This window comes from Eleutherodactylus coqui, chromosome 8 (genome assembly GCF_035609145.1).
Source record: "Eleutherodactylus coqui strain aEleCoq1 chromosome 8, aEleCoq1.hap1, whole genome shotgun sequence".
NCBI classification, from domain to species: Eukaryota; Metazoa; Chordata; class Amphibia; order Anura; family Eleutherodactylidae; genus Eleutherodactylus; species Eleutherodactylus coqui.
The window spans coordinates 81,510,299-81,528,492 of record NC_089844.1 but is presented as its reverse complement, the minus strand read 5'-3'; the positions used below and the strand labels follow the sequence as shown (position 1 = coordinate 81,528,492).

At 41.2% G+C, this 18,194-nt stretch overlaps 1 protein-coding gene across 1 annotated transcript in view; it reads left to right on the top strand.

Moving 5' to 3' along the window:
- LOC136577888 (sodium channel protein type 2 subunit alpha-like) overlaps positions 1 to 18,194 on the top strand; it is a 101,677-nt gene that overhangs the window by 10,169 nt on the left and 73,314 nt on the right. Inside the window, exons 4-7 of the mRNA XM_066577808.1 lie at positions 3,921 to 4,049; positions 7,251 to 7,342; positions 10,412 to 10,609; positions 13,204 to 13,267. Of these exons, the coding sequence (XP_066433905.1) occupies positions 3,921 to 4,049; positions 7,251 to 7,342; positions 10,412 to 10,609; positions 13,204 to 13,267 (483 nt within the window). The remainder of the gene's footprint in view (positions 1 to 3,920; positions 4,050 to 7,250; positions 7,343 to 10,411; positions 10,610 to 13,203; positions 13,268 to 18,194) is intronic.

Genomic DNA, 18,194 nt, shown 5'->3' with positions numbered 1-18,194 from the left:
CAAGGATTTGGAGTGGGAAGATAGTGAGTTTACAATAAAGCTGTCCATATGCTCCCAGAAATGGCAGCACATGGAGAGCTTTATTAGAAACTCACAAATCCTGAACTGTTGACCCAGAAGTAAAAATATTGGAAATACCTATGGGTACATAGATGTGAGAGAAACAGTAGTGTCTGTTGAACACCATCTTGGTTCCCTTCCATTTTCTAACTTACTTGACACGCTGTTTAGATATTTCTGTTGAGAAGATTGCAAGGCTTGAAGAAGAAGAAAAAAAGTTACAATTGACCATTGCTCACAAAAATGTCTAGCCAGACAGCTTACTAAATATGGAGTTTGTCTTAGAAGTATATTAGCAAATCAAAATCTGTATTATCTTTTTTACTTTATTTGATCTTCTATACATATAAAAACCTCGACTAAGTTCAGGAATACTTATAGATTACCTATTAACGATTTCAGACAGCTCATGACTAGAGGTTTGCCCAGAGACCGATGTCACTGCACGTGCTAATTTTACTAATTAGTAATAAAGAGGCGTAACAAGTTATACGTATTCTAAGTCAGGTAACTTTTCAATGTATTTGTTTTGAAGGACTATAAATTCTTTGGCTGGTTAACCAAATAAACAGGATCATTTGTGATCTACACAAATGCAGTGTGTGATCTATGATTCTCCGAGCAGCTCATACTAACCCTGATTTGGGACACAAGAATATACCTGTAGTGCTCCCAAGGGGATTATAAATGTAGTGAACCCCCCCGGAATTGTGTGGAAGGTTTGCTACATTTATAACCCCCTATGGAAGTAAGTTCTTTCTCTAATCAAGCTTTGTCTTCAATATGGTTGTATACCTGGAGCACTAGAATTTATTTACCGACCCACATTGTCACCTGAGCTGGTGCTGATGGATCCCACTGACAATATGGTTCACCAGATTTCCATCATATATGTTTCTGACTGAGGTTATGGTAAACCTTGGGGTATTCTCTCAATGCTCTCATGTGGGTTTACTGGTGATGAGATGTTTTGGCCACTTTGATATTAGAGACACTCAGCAACATGTCCTAAGTGACAGTTCCACCACGCCAGGGAAGTCTTCCTTTTGCTACTTTGTCTTTTAATCAATTTCCTATACACCTCGAAGCCTGGTTCACTTACACTTGTTCTTTCTTTTCACTATTTTAATAGTTTGGAATTTTACAGATGCAGCAATATCAATTGTAATTTTTTTTTTTAATGAAAGATATGGAAAGAGTTTTTTTTTACTTTTAATATTTTTTTAATATGTGCAATTTATTTTTCCCTGTTTTCTTAGTCCCAGTAGGAAACTTGAACTTACACTCACATGATCACCTATACAATGTACTGCAGTACTTCTATATAGCAGTATATTATGCATTTTAATATTTGTCTATTAAGCCCTACCACCATCAGGACTGACTAGAGTTCAATATGTAGCAGCTCTTCACTATGCTTCTGGCTGCCATGTGTCAGAGGGCACTCCATTGAGTGATCATCATTGACTACAGTATCTAAGGAGTTAAAGGTGTTTTCCGCTACTTTTATTTATGACCTATCATCAGGATAGGTCATCAATAGTTGATTTGCTGGGGTCCACCACTCGGGCCCCAACCAATTAGCAGTTCCAGAAGCCGATGGCATCAGAAAAATAAACAGGGTTTGGAGTGGAAGAAGATTGTTCCAACCCCTGTGCATTGGCCAGTGCTGGTAACTGCAGGCACAGTTCTTATTGATTTTAATTAGAACAGCCCCTGCAATTACCAGCACCACCCACCACACAGGGGTCATAGTAATCTACTTACACTCCTTACCCAGTGTATTTTGCTGGTAACTGCAGCTAACGGAACAGCTGATCGATGGGGGTCCTGAGTGGTGAATTCCAGATGAGCAACTATTGAGGACTTATCCTTAGGATAGGTCATAAATAAAAATTGCCTGGAAAAACCATTTAAACAATCACAATAATGGCCATTGTATGTAAGTGTTAGCTGTCAGAAACAGCCGGCACCCACTGGGTATGGAGTTGGCTCGGCTCTCAAGCCCACACCATACACTGCCCGTAATCACCTGTTGCACATTTATGGTGAGTCATTGTTAAGGGCTAACATTTTCTAAAGGATCTCTGAAATATGAGAGGCGAAGGCTTTTTTGGTTGCTATGGATTCTAATTGTCCTTTACTCTAGTTTCTCTAGAACTCTCCTAATGACAATTCCCGATGCACGAAACTTCAGACTCGCCTTAAAAACGCACCTCTTCAGTGAGGCATACTAAATCTCCTGACCTAGTCCCCCTGCCCCTCCCTATGGCTCCCCACACCTTCCATCCTGCTCATTGCATACGACTTCTACCCCTGCACCCCCTTACTGCCCTACCCAATTACATTTTAATAACTAATTCCTCAAGTAATTCCCGTACTGCCTGTGTTCCCCCCGCCCCTTGTACCTCCTGTATCACCCGCACCCCATTTGTTTCAAACTGATTGCATACCCCATGTAATTGTTGTATGGTCTGTGTTCTCCCATGCTTTAAAGCGCTGCAGAATAAGTTGGCGCTATACAAATAAAGATAATTATTAGAGATGAGCGAGTATACTCGCTAAGGCACATTACTCGAGCGAGTAGTGCCTTAGCCGAGTATCTCCCCGCTCGTCTCTAAAGATTCGGGGGCCGGCGTGGGTGACAGGTGAGTTGTGGCAGGGAGCGGGGGGGAGAGAGGGAGAGAGAGCTCTCCCCTCCGTTTCTCCCCGCTCTTCCCCGCCGACCCCTGAATCTTTAGAGACGAGCGGGGAGATACTCGGCTAAGGCACTACTCGCTCGAGTAATGTGCCTTAGTGAGTATACTCGCTTATCTCTAATAATTATTATTTCTAGTACACTAGTTTATAGTGTGCAATATAGAATATTTGTGGTTGAAGTAACAGTTGAATTGGATACATGGGTTGAAAATTCAAGCTAGAAACCTCAGTTGTTGATCTTGTCAGGAAAGCTGAACAAAAATAGTGCTGTATGTTGTGCTATTTTGGTCAGAAAAAGCAAAGGACACCATGATGGAAACCTGGTGAACCCAACTGTAAATGAGATTCATCAATCACCGCTCATGCGTATCACGTAACAGACCCATCCCCAGCTGACATTAAATCTTTCTGTTCCTATGATGAAATAGTGGAAAGGGGGTAACTTGTGATCCTGCTTCAACCCCTTTAATACAATGTTAACAAACAAAAATGAGTCATTTTGTGGAGCAGACTGTTGTGCCATGTTAGCCCATGTCTAGCTTTGGGTCTCCAGCGTTGATCAGGCCCAAAATCCATGCTGAACTATTTTATCTTGGAAAATGCTGGGCAGCACGCCGAAAGCCCAATGGACCATTATAGTTAATGGGGTCGGTCGGGTGCCATCGGTATACATCGCTTCCAGTATGTTCATTGTTCAGCCGAACAATGCAAATATTAATGCTCATATGGAACGGGCCTCAGCCATCAATAAAAGTTGAATTTTTGTGGTTTAAGTCACAGCTGAATTGGATAACTAGATGGGTTGAAAATTCAAGCTTTTAAGACACATTAGGTTTATTCATTCGTCATGATGTCGAGGAATACAAGATTTGTCCCCGCTGTGTGTTGCAAGTAGATTTTATTAACGTAAAAGTTTTGTAAGTGCTTCATTTATCAACATAATGTACAATTAAAGTTCAGTAATGGACCTTTCTAAGTGGCTGCATAAACCAATCCTATCACTTAGAAATCAAGGCAATACATGTAATGTAAGCATTTACGGCTTTGTAATAGCAAATAACACCAGTTATTGTGTACTAGTTAACCCTGTCCGATATATTTCCTAATTAGCTGTATTATCATTACTGTTATTCTTCTTACTGATAGGCTATATCTTTCAGATACACATTCACTGGGATTTACACATTGGAATCACTGATTAAAATTCTCGCAAGGGGCTTCTGTTTAGATAAATTTACTTTTCTTCGTGATCCCTGGAACTGGCTTGATTTTACCGTCATCTTGCTGGCGTAAGTATAATTTTTGTCACATAATACCATATATAACAGTGTGTTTCTGCCTGGTCATGCATCATGCAAGCATACCTGTATGTTCAAGATCGTAAATAAATAGTAATACATATAGGGCACTTCATTTGCCTTACTTCTATTATAAAAGACTTAAAGGGGTTGTTCCACTTTGAGCTAGCTTGCTGCAGGAAGCAGACAGCTCCATACATTGTGCTGTGGCACAGGTTGGTACTACATTCTGAGTGCCATTCACTTCAATACAACTGAGTCTGCAGTACCAACCCCAGCCACTCCATAATGTACGGAGCTGTCTGCTTCCTGCAGAAAAATAGCTGAAAATGGAACAACCCCTTTACAAAGTTATCTCACTACAGCCATTGATAGCATTTTGCAAGGTTATGCTATGAAAGTCAGATCAGTTGCAATCCTGAGATTGTGAACCCCCATTCCTCCATCAAAGTCTGCACTCAAGTTGCTGCAGCAAATGAAAGCACCATGCCACTTCAGCTCCTCTTTGATCTTTGTAGATCTTTGTAAAAATAAAACTATTTCACCATTGATTTTTGGGATTTTTTACAGTGTTCAGCATATGGTATAAATATTATGTTAACTTTAGTCTATGGGCCTATGCAATTATGACAACACCAAATTTATACAGGTTTTATTACGTTTTACAACTTTTGTACAATATAAACACTTTTTTTTTTTTACAAAAAGTCTTTTAATGTGTCACTGCATTCAAAGACTAGAGTATTTTTAGTTGTCCATCAATGAAGCTGTGTGAGGGCTTGTTTTTTGTGGGATGACTTGTAGTTTTTATTGGTAACATATCGAAATACGACTTTCTGGTTACCGCACTGTTTATTCCTGTTTTGAGGAAGTGAGATTCACAGGAAACGGCTATTTTGCCATTTTAGTTTTTTCCTACAGAATTTACTGTGCTGGATAACACAGATGTGGTGGTGCCTGGTACTGCACCTGTCTCATTTACTAAAAGAGAATATGTAATCAGAAAATGACCTATTAATTACATAAATATTTATGTTCAGAAAAATCCTAATCTTGCAGTTTTCACTTTTGCCACTAAGACCCTGACACATCCTGTTTAGTAGACATCACTTCCCAGCAGTATTTCATTACCTTCACAGGCAGGATTACAATGAAAGGTCACACCTTTGGGGCTCTTTTACATGAGCGTACATCGACGGTCATTTTTATAGCCAGCCGATATACGCTACCATCTGTTGCATTGGATTCTAATGCACTAGATCAAACGGATGATTTTCCGCTGTGTAAAAGCGCCTGGCCAGCCAAAATAGCGCATTTCGGCAGGGCGCTTTTATGCCAGCCAGGAAAGATAATCCTCGAACTATCTTTCTGGCCGGAATACGTCGGCCATTGCATAGACTCCTATGGGAGCCTATGACTGCTGCGGGAGAAGGTAGGTGGGAGAGAGTTTAGCAGCATGACTGCTAAACTCCCTCCCCTTCTTTCTTCCTTTCCACCCCTTGCCGGCTGTTTGCAATGGGAGGGGGTAGGATGGGGCAGGAGCTAGTTGCTAAGCTCCCGCCCCATCCTGCCCCCTCCCATTGCTGGCTGCCGATAAGGGTCGAAGAGGATGCCGAGAGCCGGGGGGGGGGGGGGGGGAGGGAGTTTAGCTGAGCTAAACTGTCTCCCTCCACCCAATGGTATCTCGGGCTTGGCGTACATGACCCATTTACGCATTTTTATGGCACCAGCGGGCACACACAAAAACCCCAACGCTCGTGTGAAAGAGGCCTTATACGTAGAAAACACAGGATTCACTATTCCCAATAGTTGATAATCAAAACTCAACTCCTCCCTTTCCCTGTACAATGACTTTTTCACAGGTCACAGAGCATGCCCACAACACTCTCCAATAGAAGTCAATGAATATTTTCAGTCTACAGGTTCCTATGGTCCACGTGGTTGCTGTAAAGCAAATCTCAAAATGCTGATAATAGCAGCTCAAGCAAGTTGGTGCTGTCTCCATAGTCATGTATAGAAAATAGCATAAAATTGAATTTACAAAAATTCTGAAACTAAAAAAGTAAAAAAAAAAAAAAATATATATATATATATATATATATATATATATATATATCAGTATCTGGTTTAACTTTCCTAAAATTGTAGGAGCTGAAATACATTTTCCTTAAATGGAACAGAACTGTAGTACCAGGTACAATCACAAATGGGTAACTAATAAAGGGCCTCTTCATTAGACTGATCAACGAAAGTGCCGAAAGTTAGATCTGCATTGATGAAATATTGATGTCCTATTCTAAGGACATCTAAGGATATTAAGGCCCTAGTAAACATTTTAACATTAGTTCTATTACTTTTCCTTAAGAACTGTTTTCTTAAGATTTGTTATGTACTGAAATATAAATAGACTCTTCATTATGAGACTCTATGTTCTATAAATAATAGTAGAAATGCATCTTTGGTAGACCTACAGATGGGTTTTTCTTTAGTTTGACTCTTAAGCAACATATCATGCAATTAGGATGGTTTATTTACACTTTGAATTGCTTTACAAGGAGTTTTATTGTGTTACGATAAGAGAACAATTGCTTTTTAATAGATTAAGATTAGAGATGAGCGAGCATACTCGATAAGGCAAACTACTTGAGCGAGTAGTGCCTTATTCGAGTACCTGCCCGCTCGTCTCTTAAGATTCAGGTGTCGGCAAGGGGCTGGGAGCGGCGGGGGAGAGCGGGGAGGAACGGAGAGGAGATCTCTCTCTCCCTCTCTCCCCCCCCCCCCGCTCCCCCCTGCTCACCGCCGCAACAAATTTGTCCCATCTGTAGCATGAATTTACGTCTACATATTAGGGAACTTTGGTCCACCAATTTCTAATATATCTCTGTTATTAGAATAACAGCCTATATAGTAAACAATAAAATTCAACTCTTAACCGACAGCACATGTTGGGGAAAAAAAGGGTCGGCATATTATATTTCAACATACCTGACCCTTTGTTCTCATTGGTTTATCCCCCTCTCCTCATTGAGACCTCATGCACATTCGTCCAAGTCGAGCATGCATACAGTATGTATGGAGTGGAAGGGAGGAATAGCTGTCGGCCAAACGAGTGTTCAGCCAGTAAATATCTTAGGTGTATAGCCACCTTTAAGTAATTAGTAATTCTAATAAATGTAATTGTCCCTATCACAGGTATGTAACAGAATTTGTACACCTAGGCAATGTTTCAGCTCTTCGAACTTTCAGAGTACTGAGAGCTTTGAAAACTATTTCTGTAATCCCAGGTAAGAAGTAATTGGTGTAAGGTGTTAGGCCCCTTGTACATCCAACTGTTACCTTGTGTCTGTCATTGTGTTTGTGCATAAACTCCCCTTTTGTACTTTTTTATGACTGAAAGGAATATACGGCATAAAAGGATATAAATAAACCCAATATACACCTCTGGGCAGATTTACTATTCAAAATACAAGAGTTTTCTGACACCAATTCTACCATAAAACTGTCTTACTGTGTTTCCCCAAAAATAAGACAGTGTCTTATATTATTTTTTGTTCAAAAAGTTTTAACTTTTTTACATGTATAGCTGCCTGGACACTATTTAAATTGACTTTTTTAATTAACTGTTAGCAGGGCTTAATTTTGGAGTAGGGCTTATATTTCAAGCATCCTCAAAAAGCCTGAAAAATCATTTTGCATCCTCAAAAATTCTGGAAAATCATGCAGTGTCTTATTTTCAGAGTATGTCTTATTTTCAGGGAAACAGGGTACATGTTTTATGCCACATTTATTATATGATTTTAGACACTTTTTCCAACTCACCAAAAAGCGGTTGTGGCCTAAATTGTTCCAAAAATTGAGGGAAATTGTACCAAAAGTTTGGGGCATCTTTTAGCGTACACTAAACCAACTAATAGGTGGTATAAACTCAGACTAGACAGTCGTAAAATTCGACAGATTTACCATCCAGCTGTAATGAATGCGACACATTTTAAGACTGTCTATTTTAGTTTGTACTGTCTTACTTTTAGACAGTATTGGTAAATGTGTCCCTTTATGTCTTTCTGACAAGTTGTTTGTAAATCTTACAAGACGTTACCTTCTAGTGTTTGTAAGAGGGTTTGTTTGAACCTGAAAATGCCCTGAACAAAAGGGTTTCTCTCTTGGTTAAGTGATAAACTTCTCAAAATGTTTTGCTAGATCACACAAAACATTCATTTTAACTGGAATCATTAAAAAAAAATTGCTCCTGCGTCCAGATATTGCTGTTACACATTTGCCACGGCACACCACTGTTCTTTTGATTTCCTCTCAGCATGTCCATCTAATGCGTCCTATGTCGATGGACACACATACACAGCAACTAAGCCTCACTCTCCGGGATCATCTTGGAGTGATTTCTGCTACTGTACAAGCAAGTAGGTGAACATTCTAAGAAGGAAATCTAGGAAGGAAAGGAAACTACTAGTATGTAACAGCAGTATAGCATTAAAATACAGGATTACTTTTCTTTAATTACCCCAATTAATAAAAAAAAAACGCTGTTTTGTGTGATCTAACAGATAAATGCAATATTTGACTTTGGGGCAACCCTGATGCAGCATATAGGGTCAGGACTCCGTCTGAGGGTGGAACTGTGAATCCCCTGTGTTCCCAGCACTGTTAAATGCTGCTAAATTGAGTTTCATGGATCGGTGCAAGACTCGTGCTACATGCCAACTAAAACCCAAGTGTGAATTACAGGAAAATCATGGTTGAAATGTGACTTTATATTATTATCAAGGAGTAAAAATGCCTTAAGTGACCTTGACGCTGTTGCTAAATTTCCAAGATAGATGTTATGTCTCTTTACCCCATAGGAAATAGTTGATTCTGTATTTTAACTGTGATCTTCCCACAATTTAGGCCGGCTTCACACGGGTATATTTGTGCACATATTAGCACATACAAAATTTGCAAGCACAATATGCAGTAAATAGAACCCATGGGTTAGTTCGCATGTGCGGATTTTTCTGCACATTTCACTTGCCCTCCCCCCCCCCCTCCCAAGACATGCAGCATGCTCTATTTTAATGCGCATATGCGCACCGAAAGCACCCATAGAGGTCAATAGGGATGTGCAAATGCATGTGCAATATGCTAAGAGATGTGTGAAACACCGTGTAATTGTGTAGGATAAAGAACACGTCTTGAAATCATTAGACTAATTAGCCATTTCAGTATACATGCCTTGCACGCACAAAAAGTACAGTAAAATGTGCCAATGAGTGCTCAAAAAAAGCAATGCTCATTCTATAAAAACTGGGCGCTCATGCACACGCAAATACGCATACACTCGTGTGAAGCATGCCTTATAGACACTTTAAAGAGTATACTCTGCTCTATCAAAAGTAATTGGACACCAGAGCAAGAATCAAAAGTAGTATTTGTTTCCATATGTTAATACTTAGTGGAGCTCCTTTGGCACTACTGACATCGGATACTCATCATGGCATACTTTCTACTAACGTTTGATACACTTCAGCTGGTATTTCCCTCCAGTTATCCTGCAAACATCTGGCAAGTTCTCTCAAAGATGATGCATTGACCTGTCTACAAGAATGCATGGAGCACCGTCATTGGGCAGTTGAACAATGGAAGATTGTTCTATGAAGTGACAAATAACACTACTCCATCTTCAAACCAGATGGATGTACCTGCATGTGGAGAACGGCTGGGGAACACCTTTTGCCTAAGCGTGTTGTGCCAACAGTTAAGTTCGACAGAGGTACATTATGGTCTGGGATGTTTTACGTGGCATAGTCTCAGACTATCCATTGGTTGTAGTGGCAAGAACCATAAACATGGAGGTGTATCCTGACATTCTAGACAATAATGTGTTGCTGGCAATGTGGCAATACTCTGGGAATGGTCAACAAGACTTCCTACAAGACAACGCATCTTGTCACAAATTCAACGTTGTTTTACAGTGGTTTCAGGATACGAATGCTCCACAATTAGACTAACCCACACAGGGTTCTAAACGTAAACCCTAGTGAGCAGCGTTTGGATTGACTGGAACATCAGGTCATAAAATATGAACAGCATTCCTCATCCTTGAGAGAACTTGCCAGGCATTTGCAGGATGAATGGAGGGAAATACTAGCTGAAGTGTATCAGAGCTTAGTAGAAAGTATCCAATGTCATCAGGGCAAAAGGAGCCCCACTAAGCGTTAACATATGTTAATAAATACAACTTTTGATTCTTGCTCCAGTGGACTCTAAAATGTACCTGTATCAACTCTGTGTGAAACTGACCTAAGACAGTAAATACATTGTACAAATTCCTTTTGCTAATTTTCTTTATTGTATTGAAGGCTTGAAGACCATTGTGGGGGCCCTGATCCAGTCGGTTAAGAAGCTTTCAGATGTGATGATTCTCACAGTGTTTTGTCTAAGTGTGTTTGCACTAATAGGACTGCAGCTATTCATGGGACACCTAAGGAATAAATGTGTGTTTCTCCCGAATGGTTTACCTGAAAATATAACCCTTGAAGAATATGTCAAGAATGAAAGTAAGTCATGTTGTAAGTTGGATGTCTGTTAAGATACCCATTTTCCAAAAAAAACTAAAACTTTTTGGGTTACTAAAGGTAAAATACCCAATTCAAGACTGTATTCTATCAGTCAGAGTGGCTATAAAATGTGTCTCTAACTCTTAAGGATCCTGTTTGTTCGTGGATTATGCCAACACCTCATTGTTTCAATGGACACTGTGTAATACTTTATCTCACCTGCGGAGGCACTGCAGGGAAATTCAAAATTTACTAGTGGGTTCGCCTATAGATTCAAGAGATTGTGCCAAAAATGTCCACAAGTGATAGGTGATAAAAGTCTGATCGGTGACAGTCTCCCTGCTAGTGCCCCACCGATTCTGATAGCAGGGGTCCCATGTCTCCCTCTTCTTGTCACATGGGGTTGTTGCACCCACCTGCAGTGAGAAGATTTAATGGGATAATGGTTGCACATGCATGACACTGCTCCATTCATTTCAATGGGGCTGATGGAAATAGCCGAGTTCAAGTGCTTTGCTATCTTTGGCAGTCCCATTACATATGAATGGAGTGACACCGCACATAATCTACCGCCGCTCCATTTAATCTTCCCCACACTATGAGGGGTGTAGTAAAATTACAATGAGGAAGAGACGTGGACATGGGACCTCAGTTCTCGGGATCAGTGGAGGTCTCAGCGATGAGTCCTCCACCAATCACTTTTTTTATCACATATCCTCTGGGTTGGTCTTAAAGGTCAATAGTACCTTTAAAGCAGATCAATGAGGTCCCAATAACAGAACACCCAATCATCTGCTTATCATCCAAAAATGGATTTCCCAAAATTGGTGATCCCTTTAAATGCAACGCTTGGAACATAATTCATGCTTAAACCATATGAGTAAAACAGAATAACCAGTTTGTATACCTAATGATTTCCTTGCAGACATTTTAGCCGTTAAGCCTGCAACAATAAAATGCACTTTTGTTCCAGTTCTATGAGTGATGTTAATCTAATGTGTCTTTCAAGCCTGAAGCTGTAATGATAGCATTGATTAAATTGCATTGTAAAATGTTACGTTCACATACAAATTGCTTCAATGTTTTACATCTGTATCTTGAGCTAAATGACGCACATTAGTTCATGCTAGTCTCATCAAGAGTCAGGTCATCCATCAGTGAGCAGGCAGCAATAGCCTTCATGCCATGGCCACCAGGTTAGATGCTGCTTAGTCTTGTTCTGTATTCCAATATAAACAGGAAACAAGAAACATACATGATTAGAAGCCGTGACATGTGCCATTCAGATTGTACATTGTACATATACTGTCGACATCTTCAATCGCAGATTCAGTGGTGTACATAGAGGAGAGAAGCTCCTATAGCAAAGTTCAAATTAGTGCCATCATGTTTTACCACTCAGAACAGAAGGGCTCTAATTTGTTTTTTCCCCTTACTCTGACAATCTTCATTTTTAGATAACCGTAAGAAACCCAAGTCTTAAAGTATACAAAAGAACAAAAGCCAGCACTTTACAGTAATGGAAGCATGTCTCAGCACTCACACATTCAATATCTAAGTAAAATAGCACAATACTAACAGCATTAAAATACAAGATTCTTAGCACATATTTTGATCAAGGCATGTGGACCCATCTGCCATGTCCAGGCAAACCTTAATGGATGGGAACATTGTTCTAAAAAATATCTCTCTTTGGGACAAATGCCTCTAACAGACTCTGTTATCTGGGAAAGACGGGTGAATAGCGTGCAAGACAAAAGTGATGGCAGCCACTGCTTCATCAATGCAATGACTACAATAAACAATGGTCAGCACTTATAACAAATGTTTCTGTTTAAGGGGTGGTCCAACACTTATAAAAAAAAGTGTATAAGGGTTGGGGAGGGCACAAAAGAGCAAACTGAGTAATACACACTTGTCTATCCCAGCTGTTTTGGTCCCCGTCACTCCAGAATCAGGATGTGTTCATGACTTTTCAGCCAATCAGAGGCTTTAGAGGTGATTTTGCCAGAAATAGCATGTGACCGCTGAGGCCTGGGTTTGTCTGAGTGGTCACATGTACAATGAACAGCACACAGCTGTTGCAACAACTTTCTGGTTCCAGAGTGGCAAGGATCAATGCAGCTGTGATGGACCTGGGTGACAACTGACCTATGAGTAATCCTTAATTTGTTACTTTGTGCCCTCCCCAGCCCTTGGGCACTTTTTTTCTGAGTGTTGGAAAACTCCTTTAAGAAATCCGCACTAATATGTTAGTTTTTCCATATACTCAGTAACACTACTGCTGTTATCATAAGAGTCAAATGGGGTTGACGGACCTCAAGAACATAGTTTTCTGATTGCAGTCTATGGCCCCACTTTTACTATATCATTGTTCCTTATACCATATCGAGGGTCTAGTTGTGGCAAGCAGATAGCAACAAGACCTCCTGCCATCACCTGTCTAGTACTCCGGGAAACTTGTAGGAAATGGGTAACCCTTTAATTTGCAGTACAATAGCTTGCAAAATGTATTAAAAGGCGAAGTTCCTATGTTTCTAGTTAAACATTTAGCCAGCGTGTTAAACAATTTCTTCACATTTTGTATCTTGCAGATGTTGTCTATAAGGAGAGAGGTCAGAAGGATCCTTTTCTTTGTGGTAACAGCACAGATGCTGGGTAAGAAAATATTTAACAATTGCCTATATAAGAGATACACATAAGCGGCTTCCGATCATCCAGTAACCCAATGGTCGGGCATCGGCCAGTTGGTAAACTACATTTGACCAAACTTGAATATTGATCCAGAATTTTCAATATTCAAACGGTTAACCCCATCTCAGATGTCTTTGGCACATCAACAGGATATGCCATAGACGTCTGATGGATGTCTATTCTAACCTCTCCCCCCCCCCCTCTTCTGTGGCATGGCTGAATGTGGTGATCGGGTGTATTTGCGAGTTATGGGAACAACTGAGCGAGTTGCGCTACTCTATTTCTATAACTTCCATAGAAATGAAATGGACTTATGAAAAGGGCATAGAACAGCAAGCCATACTGTTTCTGCAGCTCTTGAGTTACAGAAATAACATAACTCGCTGTGCTATGCTGTTCCTGTAAGTTCCATTAACTTTTATGAAGATACTAAATCAGCATAAGACGGCCTGCTTTGTTGTTTCCATAACTGCCGACCACTCCAGCTGCCTTGTACAGTAGAGTATTCCTATGGTGCCCATAGTTGTCCAAGATGGGAATACCACTTTAGACCATGTTAAAAGGATCCATGTGTGGAAACCACTGTCTTCTTACCTTGAAAGTGTGATCTTCTGATACAACATTAAAATGCCTATGGTTGCCTTCACATGTGCATTAAAATACGCGACAGAATCTGCAACAGTAATTATGTAGCAAAATATGCAAGTAGAATTACTGTTGCAAATTTTGTGAAGTGCTCTAATAGTCAAAAAAATCAAGCGCCTAGAAGGAATTGAATGAAACTTTATATGTGATTGTAACATTGATATAAGTAAGTGATTACAATATCAGATCAAAAGGAGAATTTATTGCATAAAACTGGACCCTTGAAGGGAGGCTCTAGTACCCTGTTGTACCGCCTCTAGCTTGGATACAAGATGTGATATCGGCGGGCATGGAGGCTCTGATACCCTGTTGTACCGCCTCTAGCTTGGATGCAAGATGTGACACAGATGGGCATGGAGGCTCTAGTACCCTGTTGGGCCACCTCTAGCTTGGATGCAAGATGTGATGCGGGCAGGGAGGTATACAGGTTCCATATGGTATCCTGTGGCATATCATTCCAGATTTGCTGTAACTGAGCCTCTAGATCAGTGTTTCTCAACTCCAGTCCTCAGGACCCCCAACAGGTCATGTTTTCAAGATGGCCTATAGTAAGAACACTGGTAGCAATGTCTGAGGCACTGACAATGATTACATCATCTGTGCAATACTAAGGAAATCCTGAAGACATGGCCTGTTTTGGGGTCCTGAGGACTGGAGTTGAGAAACACTGCTCTAGATTGTGGAAACTCATAGGCTGTCAAAGTTGGCATCCCAGATGGTACCATACATGTTCTATTAGCAATAAATCTGGTAACCAGGCAGGCCATGTACGTGTGACAATGTTGTGGAGACATTCCTATAACACCCTTGCTGTGTGCAACCAAGCATTATCCTGCTGGAAAATGCCTCTTGGAAGCCCTGCCATGAGAGAAACATGTGGCTGCATGATGTCCAAAACTGGGTATGTAATGATGCCCAAGACCATTACAGTATCAGTGGGGGCATAGCCACAGCAAAGACAGTATTGAAGCACTCACCCCTAAGTCTCCAGGCATAAACATTGTCAGTGCCCAAATGAAACCTGGATTCGTCACTGAAGACAACATGGTTCCATTCCGTAGTAGTCTAGATTCGTGGTTCATGACACCATTGCAAACAGAAGCCATGGTGGGTGTGAAAGGCAGTACGTGTAATGGGAACCGTGAGACCAAATGTCCTTCAGCCTAGTGTCTGGAAATGGTTCTGGCAGACACAGGAGCCTGTAACAATGGTGTCACCTGTCTTTGGATGGTGGAAATGAAACAGTTGGAGCTGCTTGTGCTTGTCGGACGATCCTCTCTACTAGTGGTCTCTCAAGTCTTCTTCACACATCCACTGGTTCCAACAACTCCTAACAGTCTGTTCAGAACAACCCAGGTAGCGGACAATTCGTCAATACGACCATCCAGCTTCTTACATTCCAATAATGCGCCCCCTCTCAACTTTATTAAATGGGCGGAATCTCTTTGGTTGTGTTGTAGAGGTATCTAGTGGTCAACAAGCTCTACACAAGTGGAAAAAGAGGTCACTAGTCACACAAGTAGCCTCTGAGAGCCATTTTTTAGGCCAAGGATAGAAACACTTAGGGCGTCAGGTATCAAGACCGTTAGACATGAGCGAGTATACTCGCTAAAGGCAATTGCTCGAGCGAGTATCTCCCCGCTCGAGACGGAAGGTTCGGGTGCCGTCAGGGGGCAGGGAGCTGAGGGGCAGAGCGGGGCGGAACGGAGGGAGATCTCTCCCTCTCTTCCCCCCGCTCCTTCCTGCTGACTGCCGCTACTCACCGCTCCCCCGCGCTGGCACCTGAACCTTCCGTCTTGAGCTGGGAGATACTCGGCTAAAGGCAATGCTCGCTCGAGCAATTGCCTTTAGCGAGTATATTCGCCTATCTCTAAAGACCGTTCATCTAATCAGGCTACAATTATAATCTTTTGTATATCGGCCTGAGATGCAACTGCATGCCAAGTTTTGCAGCAAAATGACAACTCATTCTTGGTGCTTGAGTTTGTTTGACAAAGAGTGTACTTGCTGCGGATTTGATTTGCGGAATTTCACATAGCAAAAAGGCTGTGATGATATTCCACAGTTTAAATCCACAAGATGCCTAGAAAACACCACAAAAATATTTCTGCTTGGAAATTTAAACTATGTATTTGCTGCAGATTTGTTTTAACACCCATAGGAATACATGGTATACATGATGATGAGGCACCTTTTCGTTGACCAGTGTTTCATACAATGGTCTAAGTAAACTGTGTGTTACCATTACTGTGGCAAATGTGTTAAGAAGCGCAAGCCTTCTAACACATTTGTTACAACTGGTGGCAGCTCCATGCACCACATGGAATCCTATTGTAGCTATAAACTGGAGTAGTTTTCCGCTATAATTTATGCCATCTATGCATGGCCACGTCTAGAGATGAGCGAGCATGCTCGTTTAAGGCAGATACTCGAGCGAGCATCGCTCTTCTCGAATAACTGCTTACTCATCCGAGCAAATGCGGGTGGGGGGGAAGTGGGGGGAGCGGTGGGGAGAGAGAGATCTATCTCACTCTCCCCCCCGCTCTCCCCCGTCACCCCCCGCCACCCAAACCCCACCCCCCCACTTGCTCGGACGAGTATCTGCCTTAAACGAGCGTGCTCGCTCATCTCTAAAAAGTGTTGGGGCTCAGATTAAAAGTACAAAAGGTCATAATATTGATTTGAGCGCTTTTGTGTGCCAGAAATCTGGTGTACAAACCGTAATGAATATGTCTCAATGTGTATGTCAAGAGGATCATCAACATAAATGCAAGGCTAACACTTGCAGTTTTGCACTGGATGTATCACATATATGTCAATGGATCCAAAGCAAGCAACAATGTTAATCTATGTGGGGCTAAATGCCCTTTTACACACAACGGTTATTGCTCAAAAGCCATCTTTTGAGCGATAATCGTTGCTTGTAAATGTGTACCCATAGTGCACTTCCCGTGCACTTTTCATCCATTGCTGAGTTCAGCTCAGCTTAAATTCTGTTGTTCCTGATAAGAGGAACTGCATACTGAGGTCTTGTGGGCAGTGCTGATAACATTCTTTGATAGCTGCTATCTTACAGGAAAAAAATAGTGATGTATTTAGAGAACAGACCATCCGCTGCTCTCTAAATACATGCAAATGCAGCTAGTTAGCTACTAATGGGCTGATTAGCCCATTAGTAGCTAATGCAAAATGATTGCTCAAAACTGTCAGTTTTTGATGAATTTTGAGCGATCATCTGTGTGTGTAAATGGAGCTTATTGCACAGCTTTTTCTCAAGTCCTTAATGTGTGAACATAGTCCAAGCAGTGAATCCTGCAGCAGAATCCGGCCCTGGCAGTAGCAGAGTCCCCACGTACCTGCTTTCTTTTGTTCTTAAATCTGTCCTGTGGATGGTCCGCATGGCTCGCCGTCGGACATACGCAGTACAGATTTTTTTTTTTAAACTCCTGCTTTTCTCGTGGAAGGGAAATGGATCAGACGGCGTCCATTGACTTTAATGGAAGCTATCCGCGAGGAATCCGCACAGAAATAGAACATGCTGCGATTTTTTTCTACGCAAGCGGAAAATCACAATTGATTTCTGCTCGTGTGGAAGAAAAAGCATTTTTCAATAGCATATTGTGGGTGGTATTTGCTGTAGAATCCGGAGGCGGACACCCGCTCCAGATTCCGCAATGCAAATGCATCCGTATGCAGGTCGCCTTAGTTGTTGGGTCACGTGAAACTATTGAACAATAATCATTATTTATTTTTGGTTGAATATACACAATTTGGATCAAATCTCTTTTTTTCTGACCTTTGCAAATGTATACCTCCCCTCCTCCTCCTTTTAATTATGGTGTGGTAGGGTGAGGTTGGATTAGGTTCCTGCATGGGTCGTCCTTCTCAGGGCGATTGTTCCGCTATATAATCTACTGGTTAGTGCTTGGGACGGCTTAGGGTGTAAATAGACTTTATATTAGAATTAACATATTTATAGTTAGCTTGTAGAGGTAAAATAAGCACTATCCTTATCTCTGGATGACCCAGCCATAAAGGTACTTTCATATAGAATGTATCATTTTTGTATCAGAAAATCCATGGCAAGATCTGTAAGTGTTACATGTGGATTTTGCCATGGAATTTGCCACAAATTTCACCTGCTCATTTAGGGCTCACTCACAGGGGTGTATTTACTGCATGAGGATATGTGTATTTGCTGCGTATTTAATGTCATGGTCATGCAAGTGTTTTTGCACTCGTATTG